Here is a 25,654-nt window from a genome sequence, read left to right as displayed (position 1 = left end):
GGACTCGCACTTTGATAACCACTGACTTTGAGTGAAACACAAGCTTCAGTATTTTCCCCAAGTCAGGGCTTCAGTCTCTACAAATTGTTTATTCTTGTAATCACATCGTAGTCATGCAGCTGGAAGCTTTGCTTTGATAGCTCATATCTTCAGAAAGTTCCTATGTGGAAACTGATCATTAAACCTGCTTTCCCTGTTTTTCCCTAAAACAGTGGTGAAGGACTGAGCAGTCAGCATGACCTTCACACATTGAAGGGTATTGTTACTATTACATAAATGTTCATATTGCATTTTGTCACTAATTTTCTCTTTCACAGAAAGTCACAAAGCCATCTTATCCACTCTCATAGAGTCAAAAGAAGTCCCATGTTCTGGAAAGGAAATGAAGCAAAGGGAGGTTGGTAATGAACAAGATGTTCTGGTTCTCTCTATGTACCATCCACTCACATCTCTCGCTCACACCAAGCTGAACTTGGTCAAACTTCCATTAGCATCTTATATTTCTCTCTTCAACAGAATAAGTTCCTCTAATAAGATTGGCTAAACCATCCTGGAATGTTCAGATAGTTGCCATGGAGACCAAACCAGCACCTTTATGTATTGAGGCTTCAAAGAGACCACTGGGGAACTTCTTGAGATGGGAGACCTCCTTGTCTTATCTCCAGGGCTCCTAATAGAAGTAGGGCAAGAAGAACGACAGAGCCCTCATGATTCAAATAAATCCAGTACCTTGGTTGCAGTAGTTATGGAATATTAATGCACACTGAATAACCTTGAAGAATAATTGGTTAGCCACATGTGCCATTTCCTTTCTTCTCTCCCTCTCCCTCTCTTTTACTTCATCTCTCTCTTCCTCTTCATGTCTCTCCCTTCCCTCTTTCTTTTCATCTATATCTTTCTCTTCTTTCCCCCTCTTTTCTCTTTCTCATCCTCTTTCTTCCTCCTCTTCTTTTAGCAGGCAGTAATGTTGCAGATGGATTTCAGCTCTATTTGCTAGCTTGTATGATAATGAACCTCTGTGCCCTCTAATTCTCTTATCTATAAAACAGGAGTCCAAATACATGCCTTGCCTCCAGCCTGAGAACTAGAGAAGAATGTAGACCACTCTACTTTCATTGTGTGCTGCTTTCTTTTATGTCATAGGTATCACATTTTATCAATTGAAGGTGTGTGGTAACTTTGCATTGATAAAGTCTACAGGTGCTCACTTCATGTCTCTGTGATGTATTTTGTTAATTCTACCAATATTACAAATGTTTTCATCATTATTACATGTTTTCTGGTGGTCAATAGTTTTTGATGTGGTCATATATAGTGGACTTAGCTGAAATATGTGTTCTGATTGCTCCACCAACTGGCTATTTCCTGTCACTCTCCCTTCTCTCAGGTCTGCTCCCTCAAAAAAAAAAAAAAAAACAAACCCAGAAATATTGGAATTAAGCCAATAAATGACTCTTCAACACCATCTAAGATTTCGAGTAGATGGAAGAGCTACACATTTCTCCCTTAAAATTAAAAATTAGACTGAATAAATTCAATAAACATATCGAAAGGTGAGATAACCTTCCTGCCAATGTGAAAAAGTTTCAGTGGTCTGGTTAGAAGATGAAGGTAACCTTCCCTTGAGCCAAAAGTCAATCCAGAGTCAGGCCCTGACTCTAAATTCTGAGAAGGCTGAGACAGGTGAGGAATTTTTCAAGTCAAAGGCTGAAGTCAGCAGAAGTTGGCTCATGCAGTCTGAGGAAAGAACCTGTCTCTACACCTGAGAGCAAATGATGAAGTGGCAGGTGCTGCTGTAGAAGCTGCAGTGAGCTATCCAGAAGTGGCTACCTCAGGTCATTGGTCATTGATGAATTTTATTAGATGATGTATTTGAAATTTCCATAGTAACATACAGAAGTCAGTGACTGGCTTCAAAGGACACACTCCTTTATTCGTATTATCAATAGAAGGACTCACTTTGTAGCCCAGACTGGTTGCAAACTCACAATCTTGCTTCAGCCTCCTGAGTGCTGGGGTTACCGGCATGTATCATCACACCCAACTCAGATTTGTTCTTTTGTTAGAGGCCAATGCAGTGAGTGATTTAGTTAATGCTCACTTACCATTCCAAAATCCTAGGACCCTTATGGATTACTCTGAATTTTCTCTGTTCATGCTTATAAATGGAATAACAACCCCTGGATGAATACATGTTTATTACAACATGGGCTACTGAGAACTTTGAAGACTGCTACTAAGACCCACTGCTCAAAAAAAAAAAAAAAAAATCCTACTTCAAACTATTATTGCTCAGGATGTTGTAGGCCTGATCATCAAAGACAATGATGGAATTGAGCAATGAGATTAATCCAGCACTCATCCTGAAACCTATGATCAGAAATAAAGTAACATTTTTTATTCATTTATTTATTTATTTATTTGAGAGTGACAGAGAAAGAAAGAGAGATGGACAGAGAGAGAGAGAATGGGCATGCCAGGGCCTCTAGCCACTGCAAACAAACTCCAGATGTATGTGTCCCCTTGTGTGTCTGGCTAACGTGGGTCCTGGGGAATCGAACCTCAAACCAGGGTCCTTAGGCTTCACCTGAAAGCGCTTAACCACTAAGCCATCTCTCCAGCCCAGATATGAAGTAACTTTGACTCTCAAGTCTTATTTAATTAACAAAGACATTTGGGGGCTGGTACAGTGGCATGTGTCCATAGTCCCACTACTGGTAGGCTGAGCCAAGAGGATTGTTTGAGCTCAGAAGTTTAAAGCCATATGGATAGCACGGCAAAACCCTGTCTCAAAATGAAAATAAGTTCCATAGCTATCATAGTGACTCTTTGTAAAATGTTCTGAATAGGACTCACTATTCTAGAGCCCATTAAGAACATATGTGAGGCTGGAGAAATGGCTCAGTAGTTAAAGACACTTGCTTGCAAAGCCTAACATCTGGGTTCAATTCCCCAGTACCCATGTCAAGCCAGATACACAAAGTGATACATGTGTTTGGAGTTCATTTGCAGTGGCAGGAGGCCATAGCATTCCTATATTCATTCTCTCTTTCTCTCTCTCCCCCTCTCTGCCTCTTTCTCTTGATCTCTCTCTAATAAATAAATAGAGATATTTAAAATTATTTGAGATTCACAAAAGGAGATCCAAATATCATTAACATGGGCTTATATGAAGTTGATTCAAATTTTCATGGAAGACTGAGGCTTTCAAGACTTCCTTGCAGGAAACAACTGCAGATGTGGTGGAAATGGTAAGAGAAGAACAGAAACAGAATCCGAAGGAGCAGCTGAGTTGTAATCACTTTGTAAGCTTTAATTGGGAAAGAAGGAGCTGCTTCTTCCCGATGAGCAGAGGAAGTGGATTCCTGAATGGAATGTATTCCTGGCGACGATGCCATGAGCAAGAAAATGAAAAAGAAGAATTCAGAATTCTACAGAAACTTAAACACTATCAAACAGCATCACATGCTACAGAGATAGTCACAGGAGGACCAGAAGTCCAAGGTCATCCTTGGGCTAAACATTGAGTTTTAGGCAGCTTGGGCTACATGAAACGCTATCAAATGAGAAAGAAAGGAAGGAAGGAAGAATGAAAAGAAAGAAAGAAAGCAAGAAAGAAAGAAAGAAAGAAAGAAAGAAAGAAAGAAAGAAAGAAAGAAAGAAAAGAAAGAAGGAAAGAAAGAGGGAGAGAAAGAGAGAAAGGGAGGGAGGGAGAGGGAAAAAGAAGTTGCCCAACCTTGAGCATTCACCGTCCTGATCAGTCAGCAGCCATTAACATTATGGCAAGACCTGACGAGACCAAAAAGATCCTGACTTGCTGGGAGCTAAGTGGTGGTTAGCATTTTTAAGAAAGAAAGTATTATCTACTGAGATATATATATTGTTTGTTTTAGAGATACAATACTATTTCGCACTTAGAATACAGTATGGTGTAAGAATACCTTGTATATGTGCTGGGAAAACAAAAGCTCCCTGTGGCTGGCTTTATTGCTGTATCACATCACTACAGTGAAAGAGACCCAAAATTTCATCATCTCTGAGGAGTACAAGCATATATCTGACATGTGTCTGGAACACAAAAGCTTCTTAGTTAATGTCTATGATGGTCCTTTCTACTCTCTAATGCACTCACTATTAAGTCCAGTAGAACCAACAAATAGCAATGTGAGGCAGGAAATGACAACTTTAATAGGAAACTCAGTTTCCCTTTCCTCCTAAGATTATAACATTTCCCGCCCCATTGAGGTCCCCCACTGCCTCCACAGCCTTTTTCTAATTTGACATGCTTAGAGCTCTTGGTATGGCGGCTCCACAGGAGAAAATCTTCAGTGTCACGTAGTCAAAGAAGCTGGTCGGGGAATAGGAGTTGAAGCAGATCCATAGGAAAGCCAACTGTCCTGGTGCATAAAGGGGAGAGGGCTTTTTAGCAGAAATGGCTTGTTGGATATCCCGCAGCACTGGGGTGATGTCAGGGTTGGACTTCCCCATCATGTACTTCAAGTAATTCTTCCACACTAGCATGATGTAGTCCTGGCTGTAGTCCTCCTGTACATCCTGTGGGAGTTGGTCCAGGATGCCCTTCTCCAGCTTTTCCCATTTGTCATTTGTGCCTACGATATCTGGAACACAGAGGAAAGGAAAGGTCACGTGCTGGGAAAACCAGGCATAGTCAGGGAGATAGGCCTCTGCTGAGAGAGATGGGCATCTGAAAACACCTTTAAAAGGATGTGTCTCATAGTGTCTTTCATTGTTGTTATTAAACCTACATACAGAGTTAAAAAAAAAAAAAACCCTGATGATGGAATTTTTCACAAGCTTCCTATAGTAGTTTGATTCAGCTGTCCCCCATAAATTTAGGTGTTTTGAATGCTAGGTTCCCCAGCTTATGGCAATTGGAAATTAAAGCCTCCTATAGGCAGTGTATTGTTGGGGGCGGGCTTATGGGTATTATGGCCAGTGTCTCCTTGCCAGTGTTTGGCACACTCTCCTGTTGCTATTGTACAGCAGATGTTGGCCAGAGGGTGATGTCCACCCTCTGCTCATGCTATCATTTCCTCCTGCCATTATGGAGCTTCCCCTCGAGTCTGTAAGCCAAAATAAACCTTTTTTTTTCCCACAAGCTGCTCTTAGTTGGGTGATTTCTGACAGCCATGTGAACCTGACTACAACAATATATAATATATGCTCTATAATATAACATATTAAACAATATATTCTATGTATTTACATACTTATACATATTATATACATAAGTTATTAAATATATAAACAGCATCAACTTCTATATTGATAATTAAACATGTATCTTAAAATATCTTATGTATATAATAATATAAAGCTGAACACTAAATGTAATTTAGTGTAACATGGAAAGTTTATTATATAAATGACATGATTAAGTATAAATATATTTTTAATGTTCAGAAAATACCTGCTTATTGTGTAAAATTAAGTGAAATATGTTTTAATATACAGTAGCAATGTTTTCTCATTGTATAAGTGAATAAGAAGGAAACATACATATTTTTTAATTAGTCTCCTTTGATGTAATTATCACTTTTGTGTGTCTTCTACTATCACTCCTTACTTGTGAATTTATACACATAGAAGGCTTCATTGTATTTTATCAGAGATAAAAACAAAAAGGTGTTACTCTACTTTTTTTTTAGAAAGTCACTCTTTTTTAGTATATGTGCTGCTGACACAAGCACAATTCACTCTTTTTTTGTTTTTCCTGTAACACAGACCTTACTCCTTGTCAGTGGCTATATGATTTATACCAGAACAATGGAATTTTCCATTGATCTTCTTTCAGCCAGTTGCTTTCCTCTCCAGTCAAAGCCTTCTAGCCCTGGCTAGGTTTCCCTACTTCCAAGGGATGCTGCAGTGAGCATACGCCCAACCTCTTCAGGTGCACCTGGGCTTCATTCCTGCAGGCTAGGCTCTCCAAAGTGCAACCACCTGGTTGAGAAAAGCACACACATGTTGCATTTGAATTTGAATAGTTACTGCCAGGTTGCTCTCCAAAGACATTGTAAACATTATGCTCCATCCTGCAGTGTAGGATGGTTGTCTGCCTGTGGGATGAGCCTTCATGCACTTGCTGGGATGACTTCTATATAAAATGTGAGCCCCTGAAATCCACTGATGCTTGGGATAAGTCAAGCAAGCTTCCAGTGGTTTGTTTCTCTTCATGAAGGCACAACGCCGTACACAGAGAAATGATTACCCAGGCAATTGATCTGGAAGTTTGGTCTCACTTGCAAGAATTTATCCTGTAGGGATGGGAAGGCTTAGGGTAAGGGGAGATTGGGGGGAAATAAACATAAAACTAAACCCTAATGAAATGGTACCATAGAAACTTTTCTCCTTGAAGGTAGATTAAATGATTTAACCCTCAATAGGAATATGGGGAGATCATCTGGAAAGAAGGGCCCTGGAGAGGGTAGAATGAAACCTAATCTTAAAACATTTGTCTCTGACTTGTAACTCCCAGTACCAGAAATTGGTGCTATCCACATTGAGCTGTTGAACAGAAAGACCTATGAGGTCCCCAAAACATGACAGGCTTCTGCCAAAACACTTGATTACTTACCTGAGGTAAAAGGTAAGGCCCTAGTGCTGAAGACACCATATGCTACTGACACAGAACACTGAGAGACCAGGACAGAATCCAGAAGGGAGCCAGACCCCAAATGGTTAGCTCACTTAGTGCTAGAAAGTGCTACATGAGCTACCAGGGGAAAGTATCCCACAATGGTGGGAGCAAGAAGTGGTCAAAGATACTTAAGCAGCCAACCTGACAAGATGTACACACAAGTACAATGGTGGCACACAGCCTTGGTGGGTAACCAGTGGCTTTCTGATTGGCTAAAATATCCACTCAGTGGAAAGGAACACACAGCTGGTACTCGTAACCAGGTCAATATCCTGTAGAAACCAAGATTATAGTCTCCAATGACAAGTTCCCACTAGTCTTTGGCCAAATGAGGGGCTCCCTAAATTAACAATGCATATCCCATTTTAACCTATGTTGACTTCATTCTCCATCAGAGAATCTTTTTGTCCTAAGTTAGTGAGACACAAGGAGATAAACCACCCCTCCCACTTCAGCCAAGGCACAGGTGAAACCACAGAGGAACTGGTGAGATGAACAAGAGTTCTGCCTCCCTGGTGAGCCTGACAATCGGTGCCAGGGTAAAAGAGACTGATGCTGAGGATACTCAACACATACCAAAGCAGAAATGCAAAAGCTACTGAGAGCTTTTCACTAAAGTAATCTTAAAACACACCCACCACAGCTCAGAGAATTGTGTGGAAGAGGGGGCAGAAAGACTGTAAGAGCCATAAGCTGGGATGGCATACTCAGAGGTATTGCCCTCCTCCCCAATATGACTGACTGCTGTTCTCTCACAACCCATAACTACAACCCCATGAGGAATATCAGCATCTCCACTGAGGAGGGCCCTCAGTGGAATGGGGGCAGGGAGAAGGTAAATGAGGTACCAAGACACAATGTGTCCAAAGTATATTCATAATAAAAAACAAAACAGATTAAAAATTATTTTAAAAAAGAATTAGTGTCACTCTAGCCACCTCCTTCCCAACTCCACCTTCCAATGGCTAGAAGATTCCTTTCTGTCTGTATTTCTTGGGCTTTGAAACCACTCCTGTGAATATACCATCTAGAACCCTCAGGGTTCTCTTTATCAGTGGCAAAACCACCAATCTTCTGTTAACTATCATCTGCCACTTTGGTACAACATGATAAATCTGACCTGGATCCACCTTCCATGCCCATCACATAACACCTCTATGGCTGAGAAGTTCCTTAACTTCTCAGAGCCTTGATTTTTCTCACCACAGGATGGAAACATTCTGGGACTACTTAATAACTGAGGACCAAGTGAGGTGATGCAGGTAGCTAATGTGCTTAATGTGTGCTAAGCATGCATTATGTTAGCTACTGTTATTGTAGGTTTGTACACAGATATGGTTTGAACCCTTGAATGTCCTTTGAAGCTCTTCATCTGTGTGCCCTTTTCTTAACCTGTCTTCAGTTAAATATGAACATGAAGCCTCATTTTCCAACTTTCCCTGTTTCTTGCTTCCTGTCTTCAAGAAGCTCATCAAAAAGCAACAGAAATATAGGCAGAATGGTATAAAAGATAGAGTACAAGTGCCAGTGTGTGGGGGGAGATGGCCTAAACTCCCCTCCGTTGTGGTGTACCAGGCATCTGCCCCGCAGCACATTGCCCACCCTACCTCAGCACCCTCACCTGGAGAATGTTGGATAAACTTATACCTTCTTATAAAGAACAGAAAAAGAGAGTTTAAAAGTTCCCAACTGAACTGATTCAATTTTAAGAAGATGATAATGCTTAGTGTCCTGATTTGCATGTGTGCATATACACACAGATAATTATGTCCACCCACTGTACTTCACAAATATGTATACTTATTATGTGTCCATTAAAACACAAATGAGTTGAAAATATAGTTCAGAGATAGAGCACTTGGTCGTGTGTGCAAGATCCTGGGTTCAATCCCCAGTACTTCAAAGAAAACAAATAAGTAAATTACCTACCATAAAACCAGACATGGTGGCACATGCCTGTAATCAATAAAGAAGTGGTAACATAGAATGAGGTCAGGAGCTTAAGGTTATCCTCAGCTACATAGTGAGTTTGGGAGGTTGGGGCTATCCTGTGCTACATGAGACCCTATCTCATATACCAATGTGTGTCAGACTGTGGTTGCAGGACACTGAGAGATCATGCTAGAATTAAGGAAGCCAGCTCGCTGCTGGCTAGTAGTGCTATAAAGGGCTATGCAAGCTGCTGAGGGATAATGGCCACCAGCAGCGTGAACAGTCAGGAGATCCTGGTAGCCACAGAATCAACCAGCCTGGAAAGATGTACACACTTGTGCAATAGTGGCACACTGACTATGGAAGTAATTAATTGCTCTCTGATTGGATATGAAGGCTGCTCAGTGGGAGGGAATTCATACCTGGTACTAAGGACCAAGGCAGAATCTTATGGATAGAATAGTCATAGACTCTAGAGAGAAGCTTCCATTGTTCTTTGGCTAAAATGAAAGGGTACACCTGTCAAAATGTATTCTAAATGTCTATGCTTATCCTCTTGATCCATGCTTCTTTAACTCTTGGTTAGAATTTGCCAATAAATTGCTCTACCCAGTCTACTAGAATACTTGAATAGCAGGCAAATTCAAAACCTAGGGTCACTTCTGCTGTTTCTCTTAGAGTAGAACAGCTATACCTGGCACCTTAAACTCCTACCCTGAAGATATATTAAGAAATTAGAAAGGTAACAAGTAAATAACTTAAGGCTTTGGAAAAAGAACAAGGAAAACCAAACATCAGTAGGTGGGAAGAAATAATAAAGATTAGGGCAGAAATTAATAAAATAGAAACCCCCAAAATAAAAAGAATCAATGAAACAAAGAGTTGATTCTTTGAAAGGATTAACAAGATTGATAAACCCTTAGCAAATCTGACCAAAAGAAAGAGAAGAGACACAAATGAATAAAATTAGAGATGAAAAAGGCACCATTATAACAGATACCAAAGAAATTCAGAATATCATAAAGACATACTGAAGTACTCCACTAAATTTAAAAATCTGAAAGAAATGGTGAGTTCCTTGATTTATATGACATACCAAAAGTAAATCATGATGAGATTAACCACGTAAATCAACGTATAGCAAATACAGAGACCCAAGCAGTTATACAAAAATATATCCCAACTAAAAAGTCTTGGCCAAGATGGATTCACTGGTGAATTTTACCAGACCTTCATGAAAGAACTAGCGCCAATGCTCCTCAAACTTTTGCATAAAATAGAAAATGAAGGAATTATACCAAACTCCCTTTATGAAACCAGCATTACCCTGATACCAAAACCAAAGAAAAACAAAGCAAAAATGGAAAATTACAAATTAATCTCTGTTATGAACATAGATGCAAAAATTCTCAGCAAAATATTGGCAAACAGAATACAAGAATCAAATGATCAAAAAGATCATTTACCCAACCAAGTAGGCTTTATCCCAGAGATGCAGGGATGGTTGAACATACACAAACTGATAAATGTAGACACCATGTAAATGGACTGAAGGACAAAAATCATGTAATAATCTCAATAAACAGAGAAAAAGCATGAGACAAAGTTCAACATCCCTTCATGGTAAAAGTCCTATATAAACTGGGAATAGAAGGAACATACCTCAACATAATAAAGGCTATTTATGACAAACCTACAGACAACATAAAACTAAATTGGGAAAACTTGAAGCTTTTCTACTAAAATCAATTAAGACAAGGGTGTCCACTGTCCCCACTTTTATTTAATATAGTACTGGAAGTCTTAGCTATAGCACTAAGAAAAGAGATACACATAAAGGGTATACAAATTAGAAAGGAAGAGATCAAATTATTATTATTTTTAGATGACATGATTCTATAAATAAAGGACCCTCAAGACTCTACCAGCAAACTGTTAGAGCTGATAAACACTTATAGCAATGTAGCAGGACACAAAATAAACACAAGTAAATCAGTATCTTTCCTATATACTAACAACAGGTTGAGGATGGAATCAAGGAATCATTCCCATTCACAATTGCCTCAAAAGAAATACCTTGGACTAAACCTAATCAAGAAAGTGAAGAGTCTCTATTCTGGAAACTTGAAAACACTCAAGACAGACATTGCAGAATACACTAGGAAATGAAAAGACATTCCATGATCTTGGATTGAAAGAAGAAATGTTGTGAAAATGTCAATCTTACCAAAAGCAATCTACACAATCATTGCAATCTCATCAAAATGTCTATGGCATTCTTCATAAAAATAGAAAAATAAATCTTAAAATTAATTTAAAAGGACAAAAACTCTTGAATATCCAAAACAATTTTAAAGCAACACAAATAAGGTGGGTGTATCACCATACCTGATTTTAACCTATATTATAGAGCTATAGTAACAAAAACAGCAGAGTACTGGCACAAAAACAGATACATAGATCAATGGAACAGAATAGAAGACCCAGATGTAAGACAGGGCAACTACAGCCACCTGATCTTCAACAAAAGTGCCACAAAAAAAAAACCACATTGGAGAAAAGACATCCTATTCAACAAATGGTGCTGGGAAAACTGGATATCTATATGTAAAAGGATGAAAAAAGACACTTATCTCTAAGCATAAGAATTAAGTCTAAATGGATCAAATACCTTACTATCAATTCCAAAACTCTGAAACTTTCAGAGGAAAAAGTATTGAAAACCCTTCAACATATTGGCATGGGCAACAACTTTCTGAATATAACCCAAGTTGCTCAGGAAATAAAGCCATTAATCAACCACTGGTATCTCATGAAATTACAAAGCTTTTGTACAATGAAGGACATTGTAAATAGAGCAAAGAGGCCACCTAAAGAATGGAAGAAAATCTTTACCAGCTATATACCTGACAGAGGATTAATATCCAGGATATTAAAAAAAAAAAACCTTAAAAACTAAGCAATAAGAAAGCAAAACCCCAATTAAAATGGGCTATGGAACTAAATAAAGAGTTATCAAAAGAAGAAATAAAGATGGCATGTAAACATCTAAAAAATGTTCTACATCTTTAGCCATCATGGAAGTGTAAATTAAAACTACTTTGAGATTCCATCTCACTCCTGTCAGAATGGCTATTATCAAGAAAACAAATGGCAATAAATCCTGGAAAGGATCCAGAAAAAGAGAAACCCTTCTATACTGTTGGTGGGAATGTATCTGGTAAAGCCATTGTGGAAATCAGTGTGGAGGTTCCTGAGACAGCTAAAAGTAGAGTTACCATATAAACCAGCTATCGCACTCTTAGGCATATATCCTAAGGACTCATTGCACTACCTTAGAGATGCTTGTACATCCATGTTTATTTCCACTCTGCTCACAATAGCTAGGAAATGGAACCAGCCTAGATGTCCCTCAACTGATGAGTGAATAATGAAGATATGGTACATTTATGCAATGGAGTTCTATTCAGCAGTAAAGAAAAATGAAATTTGCAGGGATATGGATTGATCTGGAAAGGATTATCCTAAATGAGATAACCCAGGCCCAGAAAGCCAAGTGGATTCTAGCTAAAAATGTTTGGACTTCTATGTGAGTTGGAGTAAAACTCAGTAGCACAGGCCACTAAGCTAGAAAGGAGCTATAAGGGAAGGATGAGAGGGAAGACCTAAGGGGATAATATTGTATGTATTTAAGTAAAAGAACAGATTACTGAGGGTGGAAAGGCCTAAGTGAGGTCAGGGTAATAGATTGAGTTAAGGAAGGGTGGGGAGGGTTAATCAAAATCTAATATGAAGCCGGGCGTGTTGGCGCACGCCTTTAATCCCAGCACTCGGGAGGCAGAGGTAGGAGGATCTCCGAGAGTTCGAGGCCACCCTGAGACTACATAGTGAATTCCAGGTCAGCCTAAGCCAGAGTGAGACCCTACCTCGAAAAACCAATAATAATAATAATAATAATATGGATAAATCATATGAAAACCTACTTTTTTGGACAATGGTGTACTCAGAAGCCATAGATTGTTACTAGAAAAATTTCAGTGCCAGGGGTTGGATCCCTTCCAGTGATTTGTTAGTCAGGCAGGATCCTGATATCTCCAAAACATTGTAGGCCATTGCCAAGGCTCTTGGTTTCCCACCAGGAATAGATGGTAAGACCTTATTTCTGAAGACTCCACATGCTTAGGCTACAAGTTAATGAGAAATCTTGCTGGAGCTGAGCCGAAAACCTCCTCCCTGTAGACCAGCTGACAGAAATCTGGAAAAAAGCTACATTGCATGCAGCTCCATGAAAGAGAGAAGTCATCAGTGGAAATAAACAACAGTGGACACTGCAAGCCTTATATTTGGCCAGCCAGGCCAACTGAAGCAATAGGCACAATAGTGGCATGTCTGATATGGAGGAAACCAACCATTCTCTAATTGGACTGAAGGCCCACTCCACAGGAGGGAATACATGCCCAATATTGAAAACCTATGATGGGCGAAGTCATGAGCCCTAGGGGTGTAATGCCTGCTGGTGTCTGGCTAAATACACATGCTCACCAAACTGCCTGGTAAGCACTTCTCTTAATGGTCATGCCCATATATTAATGCAACTCTCACTTTTGATTAGAGAAGCTTCTCTTTTCAAATGACAGTGATTTCTGGGATGACTCAAAGGCACCATAGTTCTGAGAAGTGACAGAGGAGTGCTCAGCACTGAGACATCTCTATCATACCTTCCAAGGATCCGGGTCTATTGTGGAAGAAGTGGAAGAAAGAATATAAACACCAAAGGAAAGGTAAGACTATTTACAATGCACAAAATTGTCTAGATATCCATGACCTCACAGTTCCTGGCTACAGGAACTACCTACACAATACCATCATAATAAGAGGGAAAAATCATGACATCAAAACAAAAGAGAGACTAATTGAGAGGAGGAAGGGATATGATGGAAAGTGGAGTTGCAAAGGAGAAAGTGGGGGGAATTATCATGGTTTATTGTTTATAATTATGGAAGTTGTCACGAATTTTAAAAGATTTTTTTCAAAAAAATATAACTCAATGAGACTATGACCATTATGCAATATCTTCACAAAGCTCATAATTAATTTTTTTTAAAAATTGTGTGTGTGTGTGCGTGTGTGCACATGCATATAGTAGAAATATAAATTGCTTTTAGAAAACAGATTGGTATTACCTGGTCAAGCTGTAAACTCTGTGATTAGACCTAGTCATTCCACCCTTGGGCTTGTGTCATAGGAGAATAAACTACAGCTATACCCAACACAGATAGCTTGTCAAATCCCAGTGTTGAGTAAGAGCATCCAGATGACACATACTGACTGCATTCAAAGTGCAAAAACCAATAAAACCAAACTCTGTTTTTGATGGACATGGGTATCTATAAGCCTGTAAAGACATTCAAAATAAATCAGCATTACAAGACACAAGGGAGCTGGTATTGGAACAGAGAAGGCCCAGACTGTGGTAGAAAAGCTTCATGGAGACTTCTGAGAGACAGTGATATTTTGTTTGCTGCTCTAGGCATTAGGGGTATGAGTGTTTGGAATCATGTGTTAAATTGTATGTGTATTGTGCTTTTTCTATGTCTATTACATATTTCTCCACTAAAATACTAAGATAAATTATACCAAGGATGTATGAGAAGTGGGGATCCCCATGCCTGAGAGGAGCACCTCCCCAGAAATGTCAGTAAGAAGGCTCAGCCTGAATCCCTGAAAGTCCAGCTTCACATCAGATGCCCTCTTATACAAATTGAGCCTTACATTGGCATACAGACATTTCTCTTTGAACTGATTTGCCAACCCCTCAATCCTCCTATGAGTTTTCAGAATCCACTTTGTCACTAGGTTGCTCTTCTCTTTCTAAGATTCTCTTCTATTCCAGTCCTACACTGAAGCTCTCCCCTTCTCCATCACCTCCTGATTCTCTTCTCTGCAGGTATGTCCTCGGGTTAGAAAGCCCTCCAAGACTTCATTCTATCTCCATTTCCACTACCCAGTTCCTTGCCTGACCTGTGGGATTTATGTGCCTTTCTCTTTCCACTGATTCATGAGCTCCTCCACAACCTTCTGGGACTCCAGCTGCCAAATATTCCCAGACAAAGTTTCAGTTTTTTTCCCCCCAGATTTTATCTTGTGCATTTGAACTAACATTCAAACTTCTAGGATCAAATCTTTAGTGTGCTAGCAATACCTCTGAGTTTGTGGTCTCTATTAAACATGCTTCTTACATCTTAACTAACACAATAAATTACATGTTTGGTGGTCCAGAAAAGAGAGGCTGAGCAGCAGGGGCAGGAGGGAATGCCCCTGCCCAGAGTTCAGAATTTCAAGATGAAAAACAATGGTAGCTCTCTCCCAGGGCAAAGGGAGGTGGGCCCTATTCTTCAAAGAAGAGAGTCATATTGTTTTCAAAACACAAAACAGACATTTTGGCCAATGGGAATGGGGACTAACAAATATTACCCAGTGTGTCTCTCCAGACTTTTACTGCTGCTTCTTAGGGGGGAACAAAAAGCTCTAAACCTGAATTGACAAACCCTGTAAGAGGCTTGTGGATGCCATATTGGAAGAGGGGTGTGGATGCCTCAGGAAAATGATCAAAATTGGTGAGAGCTATTTGGGCCCATTTCTGTACTGGCTCCCATTGGTCAAATAGAAGTCAGCCACTGAGGAAGAGAGACATGAGAAAGGACCTGTTCTGAGTGGAACTTGGGTCCTGCCCATTGTGGCCTATACTCCTTTTGACTTTGAGGCAACTTATCTCCTTCAAGGAATCAAAGGAATATCCACACCTGCCTCTGTAGTGTTATGTGAAACCCACCATCCCTTTGGTAACAGAGAGAACTGCAGAACACTGTGCATGTGGCAACTTTACCCAAACCCCTGCACTGAGAAATTGGCCACACTCTAGCCCAGTCTCAGCAACAACATGTTCTGTTCTGGGAAAACACAAGCCCCTCACCAAAACACCAGGTTCACTACTACCAGGAAAACTTACAATTTTTTGTAGCAAACACACATCTAATGGTAGGCTTCTGGTTTCTCTGTATTGGATCATATACTGAAAGAGTCTTACTTTTAAAAATATTTTTATATCATTTTGTTTATTTATTTAAGAAAGAGAGAAACAGAAACAGAGAAAGAATGGACATACCAAGTCCTTTAGCCACTGTAAACAAACTCCAGACACATGCGCCACCTTGTACATCTGACTTATGTGGGTCCTAGGAATCAAGTCATCTTAACCACTAAGCCATCTCTCCAACCCCTGAAAAAGTCTTTTGATCATGAACTATGTTTCTTGCAACCCAAAGCCCTTAGAGCCATTTCTTTGAAATTGAATCATCTCGGAGGATAAGACCTCTGTCTCCCAGCATCTGTGGAAGGCTGCAACCCTGGCTTCATCTCCTTCACACTGACCAACCCTTTGCACTTTCAAATGTGTGTCTTTGTTAGCAAATAGAGTATTAAGTTTCATTAGGGGGCCTTCACTTATCTGACTGCTGAGCCCCATTTCTCTACCCTCTGCATTTTCCCTTTAAAATGCCCAAATCAAAGCCATGCGTGGTGGTGCATGCCTTTAATCCCAGCACTTGGGAGGCAGAGGTAGGAGAATCACCAAGAATTCAAGGTCACCCTGAGACTACATAGTGAATTCCAGGTCAGCCTGGACTAGAGTGAGACCCTACCTCAAAAAACAAAAAACAAACAAACAAAGAAAACGCCCAAATCATATCTGCCCCTAAGAGAAAACAGCTCAGCTCTTACTGAATACTGAATTGAATCTATTCTCAGCGCTTTAATGTCTGGCTGTGTTCATCTTTGACAAACCTGCAGGGTTCATTCAATTCATGTGGAAGAAGGCCAAGGGGACCTTCAGGGTTCCTTCTAGAGTAGTTATAATGGAACTCTTAGGCCCAGACACCTACTTGTTCGAAAGGCACCAGGTTGGATGATAATGACTTTGACTCCCCATTTAGAAAGCTCTTGTCTCATAATTGATGAAAACATGGTCAGAGCTGCCTTTGTTGAGTTATAGGCTGCCAGCATTTGCAATGGGACCGTACCTGTAGGAATAATGGGAGAAAAAAAATGTTTGATATTTTCATTCATTCATCCAATAAATGTTTATGATTAAATACCTAACTGCATGTAACAGTAGTGACCAAGACAAAGGTAGACTGGGTTCCTCTATACTTAGATGAGTTTAGATTCTTGGTCATCCCCATTGTGTGGCTTCTTTTGCTGCTACTTTGCTTGGCTCTGCCATCACAGTAGACAAATTAACCAATATGTGGGCTTATTCTCACCTAACTTCTAAATAAAATGTGCTCGAGGTGGGATAAGCAGCATCTTCTCACCAGTTCTTGATCTTCAGCTTGAGAACTCTTCATTCTGGGGTTCTAGGTGACATATCTTTTGGGATCCACTAGTCAAAACACTGCAATACTGTCCAACAAATTAGGCTCAATGCTTGTTGCAGTGAGAAATAACATACCATGGGGAACTGAAGGGCATTTTTGTAAGACAATATGGGAAGTCTTGGTCTAGGCTAAGACCAAGTTTTATTATCCCACCTAAATCGCACTTGACTTAGGAGCTATTGAAACTGAGCCTTAAACTGGGCCAGTTGTAAGGAAGGAGCTATGGAAAAAGGTATCAAAGAAGCCAGAAAATGTGACTCATCTATTTGGAATAAGAGACCCTAAAGAAGCAATTAAGATGTAATCATCTCTCAGTAAGATCATTCTAGACAGGAACAGGTCCTAAGACTAATGATGGGTGTTCTTATAAGTACAGGACACTTACAGACACCAGAAGAAAGAAGCATAGATTCTGATTCTGTTACAATAACCCCAGGAGCATCTACAGCTACGAGAAAGGATGGAAGAGGCCAGGAAAACTGTCTCCTAGAGACTTCAGAAGGAACACAGCCCTGCTAACACTTTTATTTAGACTTATGGCTTCCAAAACCATGAAATAATAAACTTCCATGGGTTTTAAGCCACTTGATATGTCCCAGCAGCACCAGGAAATAAATCCAGGTAGATTCCAGGTGGGAACATAATGACTATGGAGGGATGAAAGCAGTGAGGGCTTATAGCATGGCTTTCTCATGGGATATCCAGGAAGTACCATACCCAGAATATCATGGCTCCTAGTAATGCAAACGACAGCCATGCATTGGAAGAATGGGATGTTGTATGTACATCAAATGTTTCTCTCAATTGCTCTCCACCTTGTTTTTTTAGATAGGGTCTCTCAATGAACTGAGAACACAGTAATTCCACTAGTCAAACTAGTTGGCTGTGCCTGTGATCTGCTTCTCTCTGCTTTCTTTAGCATTGGGATTATAAGCACAGCACCATATCCATGTACATGGTGTTGTGAGTCTGAACTCAGGCTCTCATGCTTGTGCAGCCAGTGCTTTACCAACTGAGCCAAGCACCGCCCCGTAACTTTCTCCTGTTCATTCTGTCCAGGACCCCAGCCTAGAGAACAGTGCTGCTCATCCAGAGGGTGGGTCTTTCCACTTCAACTAACCTAATCTAAAACATCCCTTATGGACACTTGTCTCCCAAGCAATTCTCAATCTAGTCCAGTTGACAATCAAAATTCACCATCACAGACTTTATCTTAAAGCTTAGTTTTAGGGGTTGGAGTGATGGTTCAGCAATTAAAGGTGCATGTTTGCAAGCCTGCTCACCTGGGCTTGGTCTCTAGCACCCCCATAAAGCCAGATAAAAAGTGACACATGCATCTGTAATATCTGTGATCCCAATGTGCCTATGACAATGTGGCAGTGGAGCAGGGAGAATCCCAAAGATTTCAGGCCAGCTAGTCTAGCCTTCCAAGAAGCAAAACAAGAAAGACCCTACCTCGAACAAATTAAAAGGAGAGAAACAACATCTGACCTCCACAAATGCCATGGTATGAACATTCACACACACACACACTTTAAACAATGAAATGAAAAGCCTTAAAGTATAACTGACGAAATCTCGTATATCTGTCTGCAAACAAGAAGAAACTGGTCCCCTTCTTGCAATGTATGAGCAGATGTTTTCTTATTCAAAATTTTTTATTATATATGACTTTGTAACTATGCATAGCTCCTCCTCACTTTCTGGGAATAAATGCATTTCAAACAAAATAATAAAACTGTCATCTTAAGAAGAGATGCATTGCCCGGCATGGTGGTGCACACCTTTAATCCCAGCACTGGGAGGCAGAGGTAGGAGGATCGCTGTGAGTTCGAGGCCACCCTGAGACTACATAGTGAATTCCAGGTCAGCCTGGGCTAGAGTGAGACCCTACCTCGAAAAACCAAAAAAAAAAAAAAAAAAAAAAGAGAGAGAGAGAGAGAGAGAGATACATAGAACAAACCAGTTGTTTAAGTGATTATTTTTTCTAGGTAGGGTCTCTCTCTAGCCCAGGCTAACCTGGAATTCACCAGATATTCTCAGACTGGCCTTGCAACTATCACCAATTTCTTTTTATTGGTGTAAAGGTCAAGGAAGTTAAAGTAGGTTGTTAAATGTTACATTTGGCTGTGTGGCAACCACAGTTTATGGGGACAAACAGAATTTTCACTTCTTTATGATTATCATAAAGTTCATTTCTTCATGATTTTTATGGACAGTGTCTCAAGACTGATCAGCCAGGAAGCAAGGTAACAGAGCACAGAGGTGAAGATCTGGGTAGATGATAGGTGTGCTTTGGTTTCCTTATGGATGGTAGGTGTACTATGGTTTGAATGTATTCCATAGAAGGCATGGATTGGAAATTCAATCCTCAATGTAACAGTGTTGGGAGGTGAAGCCTGATGAGGCATGATTAGGCCTGATGAGATAAGATGAAATTAATATAAAGGCCTGAGATGGTCAACTTAGTTGGAATGAGAAGCACCTAGAAGATTAGTAACTGGATGGATGCCATTATTTTAGAAGTGAATTTAGCAATAGAGAAGGTATTCAGCATCCCCTCTCCCACCCTCTAACCTTCCTCCATGAATGACAGAATGAAAGGCATTTGCCAGGTAATAGTACCTTGGACTTCTTGGCCTCAGTTGGTTATAAATTACCAAGTCCCATGTACTCTGTTACAGCAGCAGAATGGAACTGAGGTTGTAAGTATGATACAAGAAGTAGGACGACAGATGATTTTGCCCCATATTATTAATCTAAACAAAACATTTTTGAACCAAACACGACATATTTGTCATCAGCCCTAGTGGCACAGATTTGCCATCCCAGATACTTGAGACACTGAAGCAGGAGAATCAAGACTTGTCTGGGCTAAAGAGGGGGTTCTAAGCCAGCCTGAGCAAACCACTGAGAACACTCCCCTGCATCTCCAGATAGAAAGTGATAAGAGAGGGCTGGGGAGGTAGACCAGCAAGTATGCTCACTTGCCAAGCAAGCATGAAACTTGAGTTTGACTGCCAATACCTATATATAAAAAAATTAAAAAGCTTAACCCCAGTCCCAAAAGCAGCAGTCAGGAGGATTGCTGAAGCTCGCTTCAGAAAGTCCGATGGGGAAAAAAATGACAGCTCCATGTTTAATGAGAGACTCCATCTCAAGGAAACAGAGCAAAAGAGTTACAGAGGATACCTGGTAATGTTCCCCTCTGGCCTCAGCATGTGAGAGCATACATCTGCAACTTACATGGTGCAAACACTACAAGCATGTGGTGGTTTGATTCAGGTGTCCCTCACAAACTTAGGTGTGCTAAATGCTAGTTCCCAGCTGATGTAAATTTTGGAATTAACATCTCCTTGAGGGAGTGTATTGCTGGGGGTGGGCTTATAGGTGTTATAACCAGTTTCCCCATGCCAGTGTTTGGCACACTCTCCTGTTGCTATGGTCCACCTTATGTTGGCCAGGGGGTGCTCATGCCATTGTTTTCCCCTGCCAGCCTGTAAACCAAAATAAACTTCTTTTTTTTTTCCCCCTACAAGCTGCTCTTGGTTGGGTGATTTCTACCAGCACTGTGAACCTGACTGCAAAAGTAAAGTGGTACTGAGGAGTGGGTTGCTGCTAGACAGCTGACTGTGGCTTTGAACTTTTGGAGCTGATTTTCAAGAGGAATGTGAAAGGATTTGAAACCTTGGCCTAAAATATGTCTTGCAATGCTTTGAGTACAACTTGATTGGCTATTCTGGTCAGAGTTGAACATCCTGAATGCACTAAGGACTATGAACTATGAAGTTTGGCTTATGAGGGTGAGAAAGAGTTTGCTTGGACTGGGCTACCAGTTTTTGTGAGGCTTGCTGTTAGGCCCATGTCCTGAGACATTGTGTAGGGTTGCTTTGCATAAAAATGAACTGGTGTGAGCAGAGGGATATGGGACAGAAAGAAAAATCTTTGGGTGAACTGTTGCCCATTCAGCTGCAACTGAACGATTACAACCTTTGAGACTGGGCTAGCTGACCTGCACTGGGGCAACAGGAAGAATGTAGACTCTTTTGGAGGAGGCTGAGTGCTCAAGAAGTGCCCTGTTCTTCAAAGTCTGCTTTATTTTCCCCTGGATTAACATATTGGCACCCCACCTGGTATTATGGAGTATAAGAAATGCAGGAAAGAGAGGGTCATTGAGTTTGCAACACGGTCTTGTGTTTTGAAAATGGCCATGGGCAGTGTGAAGCAGGTTTTCTGGATGCCTGCATGGAGACCCAATGGATCCATGAGAATGAACTCTGGATTGCGGTGGAGACCTAATAGAGATGCCGGAACCATGAGATGGCTGCTAGGGAAAGCTGTTGGCCCCAATGAAGTTTTCCAGGACTGTGAGTAGCCTAGCTAGAGGGGTGGAACTGGAATGCAGAGAGTTACAGCTAGTTAGAGTTATCAAACTTGGAGATTTTTCACTGGCTAGAGTTGTTGGAATTCAGGCTACAGAGTTTGATGTTTGCCCTGGTTGTTTTAAATCTTGTATATATTGTAGATATTGGTTGAATATTTCTTTGCTATGCCCAATGCTATCTTTTGCAGTGTGAATGTTTATTCTGTGCCATTATGGGGGTTTTGTGGGGATTTCTAAAAAATTTTTTTGTTTATTATTTTTATTTATTTATTTATTTGAGAGTTACAGACAGAGAAAGAGGCAGGTAGAGAGAGAGAGGAGAGAGAGAGAGAGAGAGAGAGAGAGAGAGAGAGAGAGAGAATGGGTGCACCAGGGCCTCCAGCTACTGCAGACGAACTCCAGATGCGTGCGCCCCCTTATGCATCTGGTTAACCAGGGTCCTGGGGAGTTGAGCCTCGAACCGGGATCCATAGGCTTCACAGGCAAGTGCTTAACTGCTAAGCCATCTCTCCAGCTCAGTGGGGATATTTTTTATATTATGGCTCAATTAAAAGACCCTGGATTATGGGGATATATGAACATCATTGAAGTTGATAAAAACTATGGGGACTTTTAAAGTTGAACTGAATGCACTATATTTTATACCATGTATAGATATCAGTTTATGGGGGCCAGGGGCAGAATGTGGTGGTTTGATTCAGGTGTCCCCCATAAACTTAGGTGTTCTGAATGCTAGGCTCCTAGCTGATATAAATTTGGGAATTAATGTCTTCTGGTGGGAGTGTATTGTTGGGGTGGGCTTATGAGTGTTACAGCCAGTTTTCCTGTGCCAGTGTTTGGCACACTCTCCTGTTGCTATGGTCCACCTTATGTTGGCCAGAGGGTGATATCCATCTTCTGCTCATGCCATTGTTTTGTTTTCATGCCATCATGGAGCTTCCCCCTCGAGCCTATAAGCCAAAATAATGCTCTTTATTCCCACAAGCTGCTCTTGGTTGGGTGATTTCTACCAGCAATGCAAACCTGACTTGCAACAATGCTCATATACACCATTTTTTAAATTTTTAAATAAAGAAGTTAAAATTAAAACCTGGAGATATGGCTTAGTGGTAGAGTGCTTGCCTAGCACATGCAAGGTCATAAATTCAATCTTTCAAACTCCTCCTCCCAAAAGGCCTATTTGTTTATTGATACAGTTATGTTTATTATGTTTATGGGATTATGTTTATCCCTACAAAATCATCACTGGACTACCTCTATTAGGCCACAACATGGCAGTATTGCAAAGACCAGCCTCAAAGACCCTACTCTGTTGTTTCTTGTTAGTACCTGCAATCCCTGTGAAATTAGGATTAGGATCTGTGGTGGTTCATGTTGAATGAGAACATGGTTGGATTGAGCAGTGCCCAGAATTATAGTAAAACACACCCTGAGTGCGTCTGTGAGTGTACTTCCAGAGTTGGTTAGATCTCAGGTGCTCTGGTCTAATGAATGGTTTAATTGAATTACTTTGCAGTGGCTAAAGGCCCTGGTACACCCATTCTCCCCCTCCCTCTCTTCTTCTCTCTCTACTTACAAATAAATAAATTATATATACTTTAAAAAACAAAAGGACTATGAACTGAAATCTCTGATACCATAAGCCAAAATAAATTTTTCTCCTTATCAGTTGTTCTGTGAAGTATTCTGTCACCGTGACAGAAATGTGACTAATAAAGGATCCAAGGCTGACTGGCCAAGAGTCACAGTGACTCAAGGCTTTTTTCCTCATTAATTTACCTACCATTTTCTCATCTGTTCTGTTAGAGTCCCCCACTTTTTAAATTTAATTTTAAACTTTATTGTGGTAAGAACATTTAAAGAGCTGCCCTCTTTATAGCTTTTTAAACATAGAATAATGTTATCTACAGGCACAGCACTGAACAGCAGATCTATTGGGTTTATTCATCTTGTATTACTGTGACTACCAAGCTGTGGTTGAGTGACTCAAAAATGAATATTTGTGTCCCCTTAAAGTCATGTTAAATCACTAGGCCACCTTGTGTTTAGAGATGAAGCCACTCAGGAAATAATTATGGTTAAATAGAATTGAAAGGATGGCCACCTAACATCCTAAGATTAGTGTCTTTAGAGAATCAAGGTCTTGGATAGACCCCTGGTGCTTGCTAGTCAGCCAGTCTACCATATTTGGGGAGTTCCAGGTCAGTGGGAGACCCTGTCTCATAAAAGACAGACAGTGTCTGAGCAATGAAGCCCGAGGTTGTCCTTGAGCCTCCACATTCACATGCACCTGCGCACACACAAAATGATCAGTCCCATTGTCTCTTTCACTCTTTCCCCATGGAAAGATCACATGAAAACATAGAATGGAAGTAACCATCTATAGTCTAGGAAAAGAACATTCACAGCCATATTGTGACCTTGATCTGGGACTTTCAGCCTTCAGTACTGCAAGAAACTAAATTTCTGTTGTTTAAGCCACTTAGTCTATGGCATATTGTTATGGTAGCTTGATTAGACTGACACACCCAGTCAACAATAGGGTGAATTGTAACTGACCACATATAGAGGACCATAGCCTCATAACCACCCTTCTTATGTCTAGATAGCAAAGTTCCTATCCTGGCTTGGTGTAGGTTCTATGAGTATATTCCCCCCCTGCTCAAGCAATTCTGCCTCTGTGAAACTACTCACTGGCTTTGTCCTTTGTCCTGTACCCCCTGCCTCTTGAGTGAATACATTTCACATTCACTTTGTTCATTCCTCTTATGGTCAATGATTTCATTTTAAATTTTCATATCTATAAAAATGGGAGACTTAAAGTTATCATTTTGGAACTCAACAAAAGACTATAGTAATACCTCTTACCATAAGAATAGGCTGAGGACTGGACTGGTCATCTCCTGATTCCCTTGGTGTGATAAAAGTACAAGCTAGTAACATGTCTTGATGTCCTGTGAGATAGCATCGGGCCTCAGGCAACACCCCCGACATGGTCATACTGATCAACACCTACATGAAGATCCCTCTCTCTATAGCCCAAAGCTAAGATGTGGTTAGGTAGGAACTAAAGGGAAAAGGGTTTTCAACAAATGCCCTAGCAACACAGCAGGGGGCAGAAGAGCCTACTTATCTCTAGTACCTTTCTAAGTCTGGACTACTAGGACCTTGTCTCAGGAAAACGTAAGGTCTCAACCAGCTTCTGCTTTCTCCAAGGTCAGCTGGAGTCAGCTCCGGTAACAAAGTGTGTTCCTTGATTGCACTTGTCCAAGCTGAAAAATACAAACTCTTCCCATGACCCCAGGAAAAGCAGACTTTCTACTTCCCATATTAGGCATGAAATTTCACATGGCATCTGACGGTTTCCTTGTAATCTAACGACGGTCTCTGTGACTGTAACGAGCTGCTGGGTGTTAAAGTCCAGGAGCTAGGTAAATGGTGAAGTTGGGAAGTACTTACTGCATAAGCATGGAGACCTGAACTTGGATCCCCAGAGCCCACCTAAAATGCCAGATGTCATGGAGCACGCCTGCAGTCCCAGTGCTAAAGAGGGGAGGGCAGGGACTCTCTGGGACTGAGAAGACAGCTTCTGAATCAGTAAGTTCTAGGTTCATCAAGAGACCCTGTCTCAGAGAATAATGTGTAGAGAGAATGAGGAAGACCCCTGATAGAAACCTGTGGCCTCCACATACACATGCATGCGCATGCACCTGTATGCACAGGTGCACCCCCGCACATGTGAGCATGCATACAACATGCACACATATCATGCCTACATACACACGCAAAGAAGCTCAGGGCCTTGTCATTCAAAGTATGAGGAAGAACCAGCCTTCGCACATAGGACTTTTTGGAATGCTCGTCCTCAGGTCCCACGCTAGGCCTGTCAGTCAGAAATTCTGAAACCAGGAGCACTGATATCACATAGAAACCACTGATTTTTAAAAATTGCTATGGTGGTAAAATACATGAAATTTACCACATTTAATATTTTGAAGTGTATGATTTGGTGGCAGTTAGTGCATTCAGTCCACCTCTATCAAATTTCAGAAAATTTTCAGCAGTCTAAATAGAACCCCACACCTATTAAGCTCACTCCCCCAGGCAACCATATGCTGTCCTTTGAGATAGCATCGGGCCTCAGGCAACACCCTCCACATGGTCATACTGATCAACACCTACATGAAGATCCCTCTCTCCAGGGATTTGCCTAGTCTAGACATCTCACATAAAAAGGATCATACA

General features: G+C 40.8%; 1 protein-coding gene across 2 annotated transcripts in view; it reads right to left on the bottom strand.

Annotated features, from left to right (window-relative positions):
• Positions 1-3,949: 3,949 nt before the first annotated feature.
• The window catches only part of Hsd17b2 (hydroxysteroid 17-beta dehydrogenase 2), a 63,916-nt gene continuing 42,211 nt past the window's right edge, over positions 3,950-25,654 (bottom strand). For both annotated transcript variants that reach the window (XM_004659481.2, XM_045140852.1), the window contains 2 exons: positions 16,531-16,668; positions 3,950-4,619 (listed from right to left, as the gene is read on the bottom strand). In XM_004659481.2, coding sequence (XP_004659538.1) covers positions 4,273-4,619; positions 16,531-16,668 — 485 coding nt within the window. In that variant the 3' untranslated portion in view covers positions 3,950-4,272. The remainder of the gene's footprint in view (positions 4,620-16,530; positions 16,669-25,654) is intronic.

The sequence above is a fragment of the Jaculus jaculus genome, chromosome 1, assembly GCF_020740685.1.
Source record: "Jaculus jaculus isolate mJacJac1 chromosome 1, mJacJac1.mat.Y.cur, whole genome shotgun sequence".
In the NCBI taxonomy this organism is placed as follows: domain Eukaryota; kingdom Metazoa; phylum Chordata; class Mammalia; order Rodentia; family Dipodidae; genus Jaculus; species Jaculus jaculus.
Note: the sequence above shows the minus strand (reverse complement) of the source record. Positions and strands in the feature narration are given on the sequence as shown.